A 13148-nucleotide genomic window follows, 5' to 3' on the forward strand; every position below is an offset into this window, starting at 1 on the left:
AAATGCTCACTGGATGCATTAACGTGCTGTTAGTCCCAAACTAAGCAATGCAACTTCTCAGTGGAGCTGTCTTACCATGCTGTCCATGTACAGGCAGAGCAAGCACCCATCTGCTTGCAAAGGCCTTGCAGACTTTGTAGGAAAAGATTTATGTGAGAAGTTCTTTTCCTTCTGCTGTAGGTGAAGCAGGTCATATGTTATTACTGAAGGAAGGTGCCTGATGTTCTACCTCTTACTTGTTTCAGTCCCCTTTCATCTGAAGGAAGAAGAGAACTTGGGATGGTGATGATGGGGAAGATAAAATTGAGGATGGGAAGGAGTTCCAGTTCATTTGATGATTGGGTAGTGCAAATGCTGTCATTTTTAATGTGCGAAGAGCAGGCTGTTGTGGTACCATGCTTTTATATCATCATTATACCTAACTCCTGTCCATGGTAGTTTAGTCATTTATGTGCCCTAAGCAAGTGACAGATTCTGTACTAACTTTTTTTTTCCCCAGTTATTAGTAATACAACACCTAAAACTATCTTATTCTTCTTGTTTTTTATGTAGGAAATGAAGATACGAACCGCTCCAGCAGTACTACACCCTTTACTATGAGTCCTTACCATGAGTTGCAAGGTTGGCGTTTCTGTTGCTGCTCCTCAGTAGCATCGAGAAAATCAATGTGTATTATTGTATGCCTTAAACTGTCCTGTAATAGTTTGCCCTTTATTTTACTTCATTGAATTGTGAACAGCTGTAGGGCAGGAGGGAGGTACTCTGATTGTTGTATCTATTCCAGGACAACTAAAAATATTTAAGAGGAACAGTGGAACACAATTCAATCCTCATATCCTTAGATACTCCAGAGCAACAGAGAGAAGAAATAAAAAGGGAAAATTTTCTGTATAGTACTAGAAGTACCTGCCAACATCAATTTATAGTTGAAAAGAGAAGCACCAGACCAAGAAACCTGCTAGGCTAGAATTCAGTGCTCTTGAGAAAAAGGCAAGGCACTTTTTCTCTGATTCTTAATCTCACTGATTTTTCATGTAAAAATGGATTCTAGGTCCACCATGCTTGAGCTCACTGCTAAACTATACATTTATTTCATAGTGTAATCTCATTTTGAGTGCGTTAAGCTGTACACCTTTAAGCATGTGCCATGTAAAAAGCATATTCCTTGAGTCATTTTTGACCTGTACTACTTCGCTCATCTCATTTGCTGTTGGCGAACAGGTGGGATGTACAGCCAATAGTCTGCTCATTGACTCACTGTATCTCGTGTTAATTGCATCACTGACTCACACCCAAATTCCAGGCAGTGTATGTGGCTTCTTTTCACCTGTATGAGCATGCGGTCCACATCCAGACCTGTTCCCAGCGTTGCAGAAATAAGCACTCAGAACCTGGGGGAAACCCAAGGCTGTGTTCTAGTTACAGTATGGGGCCAGTGTGGGAAAGGTTTAGCCCCGGGCATGTCCATGGCTTACGCTGGTATAAAAGTCAACATATCCAGGAAAGAATGTGTTTGTAATTGTACAATCATAGACTGTTTCTCAAAGGCAATTAAATCTGCAACTTAATATCCCAGGTATGTCGGTATAAAGGTTGTGTGTGCAGGACGCAATGGTGGGGCTAGTTGGCTATGATTATACCAAAGAAAAAGCAAAGTAATTCCCTCTGTAATTTCCCCACCACCTCCCGCCCCCCATCTCCTTTTTGGTAGGTGCTATGAAGGTGTAAATTTGTTGCATTTGTTCTTAAACCTGAGCTTGCTCATAACATGTATGCAATTGCAAAGGGGGCTGACAAAACTGTTTTAGACTAGACTTTTCCAGTGGTAAGAAGAGCAGATCCATTCAAAGGAAATAGACCCACTTCTTGATGCTGGTAGCTGTGTTGCTATTCTTGTCATCTCTGAGGTTATGCGCTTTTGTTTTCCAGCCATACTGAAAAGCGTAGAGCTGCTGCAAGGTGCATAGCACAAGCAATGTGGGAGGATGCTGTAAAAGATCGGTTACTTCAGAGAAAAAGAATAATCACAGAATGGGCACAGGCAACAGTGCAGAACAAAGGGAGGGAGGTATGGGCAGTGACGCTTCCAGGACCAGGATGGTACTTAGCAAACAGCCCAGTAGATCTTCACCAGGAGGAAGAGACGGTTAGCCCGTAAGAAACATTGAAGAGGGGTGCAGCAGTGAGGACAGAAGTAAGAGTGGGAGGGTGCCTGAGAAACATGGTTTATATTTTACATCTTTGGAAACAGGTATGTTCTTAGGACCTTTTTTGTGAAGAGAGAGCGTAAGCCCACAGAAGGATGTTTGACAGGGTATCAGTCTGTCCCTACTTGACGCAACTACAGTATGTTCCTAGCATGAGCCCAGTTTGTAACAGAGATGCAGCAAAATGAAATAAAAGATTGAGGGGCAGGAAGTGGAACTGAAATACAGGAATAAAAACTAGAAAAAAAGCCCACAGTGCTTAAGTAGGTCAAGAAAGTCAGTGACGGTATGGCTGATAACAGCAACTGGAATAGAGCATGACACAGAGGTGGAGGAGAACAAAAAGAGGAGAGAGAAAGAATTCAGATGCAGACCATTTAGGCACTGCTGTGCATACAGTGTAACTATGTTCTTGCTGCACTGAGATTTGGAAGCATTTTGCAGAGGGATAAAACCATCTGCTTTGGGATGCAATACTCTGCTCTATTCCTACTTGTTGTCTGTAAACATAGATACCCTGAGGAGAGTATTGTGTTGTGGGTAGATTATAGTATGTTAAAATGAAAATGAATAACCCTTCTTTTCTTGTTTTCTTTTTTCCTTCTAGACATCAGCACTTCATCCAATCTCACTGTTATATCATCTACACAATCTACAGCAACATCTGCAGCAGGTATGTATCTGTTCATCACTATGAACCTAGAAGGTAGCTCCAAACCTATCCCAGATCTTACCAAATTCAAAAGAAGTAACCATCAAAAGTGGGTATTTGAGAGAGGCATTATCATTTTAGGGCTGGGAGGCAACATGTAAAATAACTCTGAAACCAAGCTATACTGTTTTTCACATTTAGATAGCATGTTTCATCAGTAGAAGCAATGACACAACACTGAAACCAAGCTATACTGTTTTTCACGTTTAGGTAGCATGTTTCATCAGTAGAAGCAATGACATTTGTGGTGCCTTTGAAAAACAGGATTCAAAACTTCAAGGAAGAATTGAAAGAACGTGGTCTTTTTAATGTTCATTCTTTGTCTCTAAGCAAAATTCTTCCATTTTTATGGTGTAAAGATGAATAGGTTGTTGTGCAAACAGTGCATATCTGTTTAATGTTATTTCACAGTAAATAGTTTGAGGGTATAATGAAGTCCTGGGGGCTTGAGTTTTGAGAGTAAGATTCCATTTCCTTTTAGGTAAGACTCATGGCATCTTACACCATAGAAAATAGTCCTTCTAGAGCTCATAGCACAAAACAGTGGAGTTCAAGCGAGACATGAATGGCAGATCTGGGACAATTGTCACGGGTACTTTTGCATTGTTCTAGCACTATTGTCTTTTCTTCACAACTTGGCAGAAGAACTGTAGGTAAGAATGATTTCCTAAGGCAGCAGTGTTGCAGTTGTGATCCTCCAACATAAGTAATGTGTTTACAAAACAAGTCTTTCTATAAAGAAGAAATAGCTGTATTAGATGAACTAGTAGAGTTTGAAAGCAGATATTTAACCTGGGACACAAACGAACAGTTCATCCACTTGTATTTGCAGTGTTCCAACTGTTGGCTATGTCAAGGTGAGATTATTAAAAAAGGAAATTAAAAAAAACTATTTTCTGGAAGAATTTGCCCAGGCATATTTCACCACATCAATAAAGACTGGGTAAGAATTAACATCATGCAGTTGTTCAGTCTGCGATGCACAGAGAAAAGGTGGTGTCTGAGAGAAGAGAAGCTAGTTCCATGCATGAACTGGGTCCCCTTTTGTGCTAAGAGCCATGTGAAAGCAGGGCAGAAATATTGTGCGTACACTAAGATACTTTGTGTATTTGTGGAGTTTTATGCTTATCATAAGGTCACAGCTGTGTCATTCCATTTCCAGTACAACTCTCACTTCGTGTCTCTCTAGTCTCCAGATAACCTCTAAGCTACCACACTAGAAGTTGATTGTTATTCATTTAAGAATAAAATACCAGGAAAAAAAAAAAATCTCTGCAAAGACCTTCCTTTTGATAGCAAGGAAGCGGTGCAGTGTCTCATTCCGTTGCCTGCAGTGTACCAGTTTAAGCATGCCTGACTTGGAAAGTGGAGAGATTTTTGTAATCCCCTCGTTGCCTTAGGGCCTTCCTCATGTGTGAAGCCATTGTTAACCTTAGGTGTTTCACCCACCTCTGCTCCAACCCTGACTATAGGTTTCTTGCAGAGGTCTGAGCCTCTTTGCTGTTAGGCACAGTACAAACCGAACAGCCAGCCATGCCTTGCTTCACGTGGTCTGTGATCCACATCCTTCTCTTTTTTTTTGCCCCCCCTTTTTTTTTGTTAGAAACTTCATAGATTTTAAGACAGTGTTCATCCATTTTGATTGCCTGTCTTGGCCTCTTCAGAATAAAGACTATTGATATAAAGACTATGGATATATGTACTTAATTTTGCTTAAAGTCTCTGTCTTTTTTTCTTCTTGGCAGAAGCAAAACTCTGTTTCATTCAATCATTTTCCATGCAAAAGAGAGTATTTGTTTATTTTAGGAAGAGCATTCAATAATAATGATTTTGCATGTTAGCATGGTGCTTATGCAATTTAGGTTGTTGTGTTCATTCTTGTTGAGTTAGAATGCTAAGGGAGTAGTGCATGCTGCTAAGAATTCTTATCTTTATGCTATATATATATATATATAGTTTGATTGGTGGATGTAACAATGTTTAAACACAGGTAGCATACAAAGTAAAATGCTTGTCTCTTTTAAAAATGAAGCATCATAAGCCTGAACTATATTACTGGCATGCATCCTTTTTATAATAAAAATTAACTCAGGCAGTCTGGGTTTGTTTAGCGTGATGTTTGATGAAGCCCAGCTGGTCTTTTGGGGGAAAAGTAATTAGGGAAATAAAAGATAAAAGGACAGATGTTGCTAGCAAATGTTTTTCATCTTAACTCTGTTGGTAAAATAGTAAGGGTAAGATTTTTCAGAGACACAAAAGAACAGATTGGTGCCCAATTCATGGCAGCTTCCCAAATTCTCCAGCTGCCTCAGATAGCCTCCCACTGATGTTTTGAAATGACTGATGCTAAATACATCATGAAAGATAAGTCTGTAGGAAGTTGACCACATTTTACTCTTAATGTTACATCACCAAGTGCTGTAATCTTGATAAAGTAAGAAAAAAGGATTGCTAGTACAAAAGGGGCGGGGGGAAGTAATGTGGAAATTTGCTGAAATTCCTCATGATAGCTGCTTGGATATTTTTTGTACTGACTCGGGTTTTCTGTAGGGTGATTTAATGCCCATGGAATAAGTACCATCTTTGTGTAACATTGTGTAATAATGTTACACATGGAACGATCAGCCATTGTATTGCTCAGAAACAAGGCGGTTTGAGACTCAGAAATCATGGGTCAAAAAAACCCAACCCACAGAAAACTGGCTGGTTGACACTTGCATTCAGATTTGTCTTCCTTTTGGTATCTTTTATATTAGGAATGCAGTTCCCAGGTGTGGTTTCATGTCATATAACTGTAGATAGTTTCCATATAGACATTTCCTTGCTTATTTCCTACAGTGAGGAACCATTTGCTATTTATAGATCATTGTACCTTTGGGGACTTTACCTGTCAGTATTAAAATGTGCCCTGAATTTTATCTGATGTATTTTACACATGCTTCATAGAGGAACTGAATTTCCTAATTGTAACAAGGTAAGCACATAAATCTAGTACTCCAACTGTTGCATATCAATGAATGCTCATTTCAAAGTGTTTCCTAGGGTTATGGCACAATACAGTTATGACATCAAAGAACATGAAAATAAATAACATCTACTGTGGGGACTGTATTGGGCTGTTTCAGTAGTTTTAATGTTAAATGTCTCAGAAGAGTGTTGCGTAGGCCAGTTGCTTTCTGAATGCTTACATTGTCGTATTGGGGTTTTTTAAGTTTTTGATGTTCACATCTGTACTGGAAGCAGTGATACTTAAGTCTTAGCAAAGATAGTATTCTGTGTGTAGCTACTCACGTTTTAAGCCACACTTACAGGAAGATTATTCTATAGAAGCATTTTAGATGCTGTATAAAAAAAGGCAGAAATTGAATATCAAGTTTACTGTGGAATTGAGATGAAACTACCTATTCTTCAGTTGTTCTAGTTTTATACAATTTCAAGAAAACATGGGTATAATTAGACATTTCAGTGTCCATAATGAAAAGCTTTGTGGTGTTTAAAATGAACACAGCTTGTGTGAGGCTATAGAAATAATACAGAAGTAGACAGCTGCAAAGGGAGCTTTTTATCCCTAAAATTCCTTCATACATAAAGGCTATTTGCCTCATATTGTCTGCTTAAAGAAATGTTAGTTGTGTAACAGGCTCATGTTTCTTGTTAGTTCCTTCTTAGAAGAGTAAGTAATTATTGTTAAGATCATTCTAGCTGGCTGATCTCTGTTACTGAATTTTCATTCTGAACAGTTCATTACTGCTTTTTGAGGAGGGAAGTGTTAGGTAAAAGCAGAGCAGAAGTTAAAGACGTTAGGTGTCAATTAAACTTGTGGAACAGCATTCCAATCTTTGTTTTAACCTTGGCAAGACTACTAAATAAATGATACAAGCCAGCAGATTTACTTTAGCTGAACTTTTATCACGTGTGGAAGACCTTTTGAACCTTAGGTTTGACATATATACAGAATTCTCTCTGCTAAGTTCAATATACATGCAGCCTTAGTAAAGCCACTGTTTCATTCAAAAGCAAATTAAAGATTAAGTCATTAGTAAATTGGCGGGGGAGGAGGGCATTTTCATGCAAAATCCATTCTTACCAGAAAAGCCTAGTTATCTGAAAACTTGGGTGCTTCAAATGGGAAATTACTCTTGATCCAGAATTTTATCACATTTTAAAATACTGTAAGTTAGGTGTGATTCTATGGAACTGGATAGTGTTACCCCCCAAAAATTGGCCCTTCTAAAAGTTACCAGATGTTTTCCAGGTTTTCTTTACATCCTTTCCTTTAAACCATTCCTGACCTTGGGCCCCAGAAATCATAAGTTAGGTCTTTCCAAAGGAAATGCGTAGGGGAAGAGTCTGTATGCAAGCCTGGATATCCATGCAGTGGCATTTTCATTGTTACTCTGTCATTCTGTTTGGACATGATAAATGTTTTCTTATTCAATGAGTGTACAGTTTATTATTTTTGTCTGGTTTTCTGTGTGATATCACAAATAAAAATTTCCCAGGTTTGCCCACCAATACTACTCATCTGACCAGTACCAGTCAGCCCACCAACACCTCTATGCCTGTCACCGTGACGACTCAGCCCACCAAAACCAACCAGACAACAAGATCCACCACAGCTACATCAATCATATCTTCACAAGTGGTGACCACTTCCAAGATTTCTTTCACTTCTGTAACAGGTGTGTTCACTTTTCAAGAAGCTCATAAAGGCTTGTATGCATGTTGATGTGTTGTACAATTGTAGAATTGTTAGTTTTACCGTAGCGTAACAAAGAAGGTATTTGCATGCTGAGAAACAAGAGCAAGGTCGGGATTTATTATTAGGTTGGTTACAGTAATGTTGCTCTGAGCATTCCACTTACTTAAATAAGGCTTCACTTAACCTGAGAGAAAAGGAAAAAAAAAATAATAATGCAAGTGGTCTGAACCAGCAGCCACCAGCAAGATTAGCAAATGTTAGGAGAAAGCCTTGCTTTTGAATACAACTTCTGTATTTGTTCAGCTCTGCCTTCTGCAGCTTACTTGAACTCAGCTCTAACACTTCCTTTTTCATAGCTAAGCTGTGGCTCAAAATATGTCTACTGGCTTGGTAGAAAGACTTGAGTTCTGCTAGCTACGCTTGTAGCAATGTAATGAATTTTATCCCTAATGGAGGACAGAGTATGACCATGAATGGGTCACACTGGATGTAAAAGTTGTCAAATACAGTTTGACAGTACCCTTTAATAAATAAAACAATTAAGTGTCGAATTCAGTATTTCCTTGCGGTTAGCTGTTTTTTCGCACCATGTCACGCTTACACTTCTGAACAGATGGGGTTGCTCACAGGTCAGTGAAGCGTTATTGGGTAGGTGAAGCTGTCATCAGCAGAACTTTTAGTTGGGCACATAACGCTCCCTGTGGCAAGTACAAATAGAGAAGGGCACAGACTGAGTCTTCTGGTGGGAGTTTGTAGCAGGTAAAACCATTGTTCACATGGAAACTGCTATGGCTTATCTGAGGTCATGTTATCTGTCAATATTTGTGTTGGGCTGCAGAGCTCATCTCACTTGGAGAGCGGGGGTACAATTCCATGAGACAAGGTAAAGCAATCCAACAGCTGATTGCCACCAAAAGTATTTTAGTCCCACCACATAACTATACAGACTGACTTGGTGGTTGTGGGGCCCTTCTGACTCCGTATGCTCATCTGACTAAAAACAACTTCCTTTTCTGCTTGGGTTAATTACAGGCCAGCTTTGTGAGTTAAATTGGATCATGGAGGGTATGAAAAACACTAGAACTGGCCTAAGAAGGGCAGGAACTGCATGTGTGGAAGGAAGGGAGAGCGGGGCGGGGGGAAAAGGCAGGGGAAAGAGGGAAGTGGAGAGGAGAAGGAGCAGTCAGCCTTTCAGACAGCAAGCAGTTGGGTCAGCTGCTCCTGCCTCACCAGAATCTGGCACTTAAAAACAGAGCTGTAGGTTTCAGTGTGCTTGGGTGGTGTCTCGCCAGTTGATCTATGTTAAATTTGTCTAATTGGGTCTTTAGATGATATGTTAGTGGGGAGGGCAGGATATAGAGGAGTCCCTCAAAACACAATTTGCAAGCTCTGTAAAAAGCGCCTTTTCTTTTCTTCTTTTCAGCCACGTCAAAATCTGAGGCTGTCGTAGCCAAAACCTCCAGATTTGATGTGGGCAGTTTTGTAGGTGGCATTGTGCTGACACTTGGAGTCCTAGTTATTCTCTACATCGGATGCAAAACCTATCACTCTAGGAGAGGCATTCAGTACAGAACCATGTAAGTTCCCAAGGGATCATCCCTTGTCAATTTATTACTTTCTTGAGGGGAACAAGGACAAACAAAACACAGAGAATGAACTCTGATACATACCTTTGTTTAATGCGCATTATATTATTATCATTAAGAGATTTAACTGTGATATTTTGTTTCACCACTTCAGCTGTTCCTCATTATTATGCCTCCCTTACATGTGGGTTTTTTCTCTGATCTATTATATAAAATCATTTTGGGGTTTTTTTAAAGGATCCTTGCCCTTCAGCTATTCCATGAATAGCTAACATTTCCTTGAAATATTTGCTGCAATTTGCAAGACTTCTGGTTCTTTCTGACACTTTCTTCTAGACTCTATTTCTCTATGCGCTTTTTGGCATTTTCCTCCCCCTTGCCATTAATTTTTTTGTAGTAGCTCTATTTTCTATTACCTATATGACATCTTGTTGGAATCTCTTTTGTTTCACCTTTTATGTACCTTCGAGTCTAGTTTGAGCAGCCAGTTTTAGCGCCAGACATCTAATATTCCACATTCTTAAGCCACCACTGTTGAATTGATTCCTTTATTTATTGTCACAGAAAACATTCAAAGGCAATATGCCCATTATTCACATTTTTAAAAGCACAGTATTTGATTGTTATCAATAGATGAACTGAAACTTTTGCCCCACCTTGCAATACGGGCAGGCCAACTGGTTGATTTCTAATATTTAGTTTCCTGTGTTACCTTGTTCTCAACTCCAGAAACCTGACCATAAAATTATATGCACTAACCTGCTTTAAGTACTTTTCACAAGTCCATGAAATGAGAAGTAGAAGTGATTTAAGCGAACGCGGGCATCTGCGTCTGAACTAGTCATTTCATATCATTCCTATTACCCTAAAGTAGGGCAAGTCTGTCAGATGGATCAGCCTCTCCATGTGCTTTTGTATTCGCTTACTGTGAGGGCAGCCAGGAGTCTTGGATAGAGAAGCCTGTGCTGTGGATATTGAAGGTGTAGCCTGGATCCCACCTAAAGTCACTTGTTTACTCTGTGTACACCAGTGACTTTCAACCTTCTTGGAGCTGCCCGCTGCTGGTACTTTCCCTGTGGAGGGCGGCTGCTGTACAACAAGTACAAGCCTATTGAGAGTAAGCTTGCTTTTCTTAGTTCTCTTTTCAAGACCCTTTAGAAGCTGTCTGTGGGCTTCAGACAGTCTGTAGACTACAAGTTGAAAAACACGGATTTAAACAGAGTTTCTGCCACCAACTTCTTCCAGGCAGCTGGTCTCTCTCCTTTGTGATACCCGATTGGAGAATGGGAGGTAGTAGGTCCAGTCCCGTCTTGGGGATGGTTCTTCTTTGCAGAGCTACTCTTTTGCTCTCCTTTGCAGCATTCTGAGAGCACAGAACCAGAAATCTATGATTTTGACTTCACCCTCTATCTCACCCCTTTCGTAGTGAATAGTTTAATCAAAATTGTACCACCTCACTTGCCATTTACACTCAGCTGTACTCAGTTTTCTTCCAGGCTTGCCTCCTTGTCCTTTGAAACATTTAGTTTAAGAACAGGGCATTCTTAAAACTAGGTTGCTTTTCTTTTTCCTATTCAATATCATCCGTCTCAGGTGAGAAGCTTGTTTTCAGTGAGGTGATGTCATTAGGCTTCTTGGGATGCTAGTGTTTAGGCCTTGTGTTTTCTCTCTGTCTTGACTCTTGCTGGTCGTGGAATTGCTCCAGTCCCTGCTGGACATGTTTACCCACGGTGGTGTTTGAATGGATATTGTAGAATTGAGATAAACAGTATCTTTAAAGCAAAGGAAACCTGTCCCTGAGCTTGTGAACTGGCTTGGATTAGCTCCTGGATATAGGTAAGATAGGATAAAAATGCCTGAGAAACAGCTGATCTAAAAATATGTACTTGAATGAAACATGAAAGCCAAGATGTTAATAAGGCTAGTGAAGCTGGAGGAGTGTTGACAAAATGAAATTGTTCTGTTAACTTCAGGCTTGGCTCGGAGAGGACTGTAACTCCCACATCAATGCACCCTTAGCCCTTCCCAGCAAGGTGGCCTCTGTTCACAAAATGACCTTCTTAGCACCAGCTGGGTGACTGTTTCTCATGTGGACTGTTGCTTGTACTGCAGAACATTAACTACTGTGTTTCTGTTACAGTGATGAACATGATGCCATCATTTAAAGAGACTTCAGGGAAGACAGTGTCGAAAACCCATCCTGTCAATCACAACTGTTGTAACTTCCTTCTGAAAGAGTTCCTCTCCTGAAGATGATCACAGTCTCTAAACCTGTCTCGGGGGTGATCCTGCAAAATGTTGAGAAGCTCTTTAAACATCCCGATTTTTTTTTTGCATTGGCTTTCATAAGAAGAGGAACTCAGCGCTTTAGTAAAGACAGTGTTTTCTTTTTTCGGTATTTGTAACCAAATTTAAAGAAACACACACACTGAGTCATTTCAAGGTACACACACAAGTCTCTGAAATAGCTAATTACTGGTACAGTGGATTGCAGCATTGCAATTCTGAATTCAGTTATTTCTCACCTACTGTGTAAATCCAGCGTGTTCCATAATGGGTATAGTAGGTTAAATAGGATACCTTTGAGACCAAGCATAGGTTTTTTGCAAGTAAAATGGCTTTTCTCCTAATATTTTGTATTAAATTGTATTTATTTTGAAGTTTGATGTGAACTTTAGTTTAGAAATTTTGGATTTTGAACAATTCAGTTAATTTTTATTAGGCTATAAAGGGACATGGTTTGCTAACTGTATAGAAGGTGATAATGAGTACTTTAAAGTTCAGTCGCTAGCTCCCCAGTGACCTGCAGAGACTTTCCTTACCAGGGTCTAGAATGAGACTAGCTGCAGGAACCGGGGACAGATTGGAGATGCCCATCCACAACCCTTTTCTCTAAATGAGTCCTTATAAGAAAACAGACTATGTGATCCACAGCTGCCGTTTTCTAGCCTGTCCTAATGAAGCATGTGCAATTGAAGATGAAAATGGAAAAAAGGAATTGCACCATCATAAATATGATAATATGAAAATTGCTTCTAAAAATTGGTTTTTAAGTTGAATGTAGCAATCACTTCAGTTTTGGTTTTATTATGAAGCTGTATGCAATGCTTTAGCAGCATTTGATAAGCATTGAAAATTACAGAGAGAAGTAGGAAATCTGTAAGATAGCATTTTAGAAGAATATAATCTGCATTTTTACAACTGTTTTCAGAACTTGGTACTGCTGCACTTGTGTACAGAGGTCTGGTCAAAAGCCCGTGGAGGGCAACAGGCCCTCTCTCAGGCGGCCGTGAGATGAAGGCCCAGATAGACCGGGGGTCCTGTGCAAGGTGGCTGCTGCTGCCACCCTGTCACTTCGGCATTTCCACCCAGGTAAACCTCCTGACTTCGTTAGTTACACTGGTGTGAGGAAACTGGAGCAAGGATTACGAAGCACAGGCCTGCATCGCCCATGTGCCTGAATAAGGAAGCGGTGAGCCCTGCTGAGGCTGTGTGCGTGACCTCTGCCTGGTGCTGCGGAGGGCAGGGGAAGGGACTGCACTCAGGTCTGTCAGGGGCTGGGGTAAGACTACAGCTCTGGCACAGGTTAATTTTTTTGTTAAGCAATAGTTTATTCTGACATGCGGTGTTAAAAGTGGCCGTAGGGACGGGTTTTTTTCTTTTTCACATGGAGTAGTAAAACCATTGTGTCCAGGGCACAGCAGCCTCGAGGAAAGCATAGCTAAGGAGTAGTCTTAATAGCATTTGCCCCACACCTGAAATGGGAGTAGCAGGGCTGTTTTGGTTTTTACTGATACTGAGGTACAGGGGGAAGAGTGATTTGAAGTAACTTGTAATTTTTTTAAATTGCATTTTTTGGTGGAAAACTTCTGGTTTTGACATGAAGAGTTTGGAAACAATTATTTGATAGAACTGCAATTCCTTACTTTGTAGAAATTAAA

The 13148-nt window shown here is 40.1% G+C and overlaps 1 protein-coding gene across 1 annotated transcript; it reads left to right on the forward strand.

Moving 5' to 3' along the window:
* The first annotated feature begins 7341 nt into the window (after nucleotides 1-7341).
* Nucleotides 7342-11372, forward strand: TMEM123 (transmembrane protein 123). The gene is given in 4 exon segments (XM_009709761.1): nucleotides 7342-7404; nucleotides 7406-7601; nucleotides 9045-9198; nucleotides 11348-11372. Coding segments are annotated over 4 exon segments (438 nt in total).
* The last annotated feature ends 1776 nt before the right edge of the window (nucleotides 11373-13148 follow it).

This window comes from Cariama cristata, unplaced genomic scaffold (genome assembly GCF_000690535.1).
Source record: "Cariama cristata isolate BGI_N322 unplaced genomic scaffold, ASM69053v1 scaffold5171, whole genome shotgun sequence".
NCBI classification, from domain to species: Eukaryota; Metazoa; Chordata; class Aves; order Cariamiformes; family Cariamidae; genus Cariama; species Cariama cristata.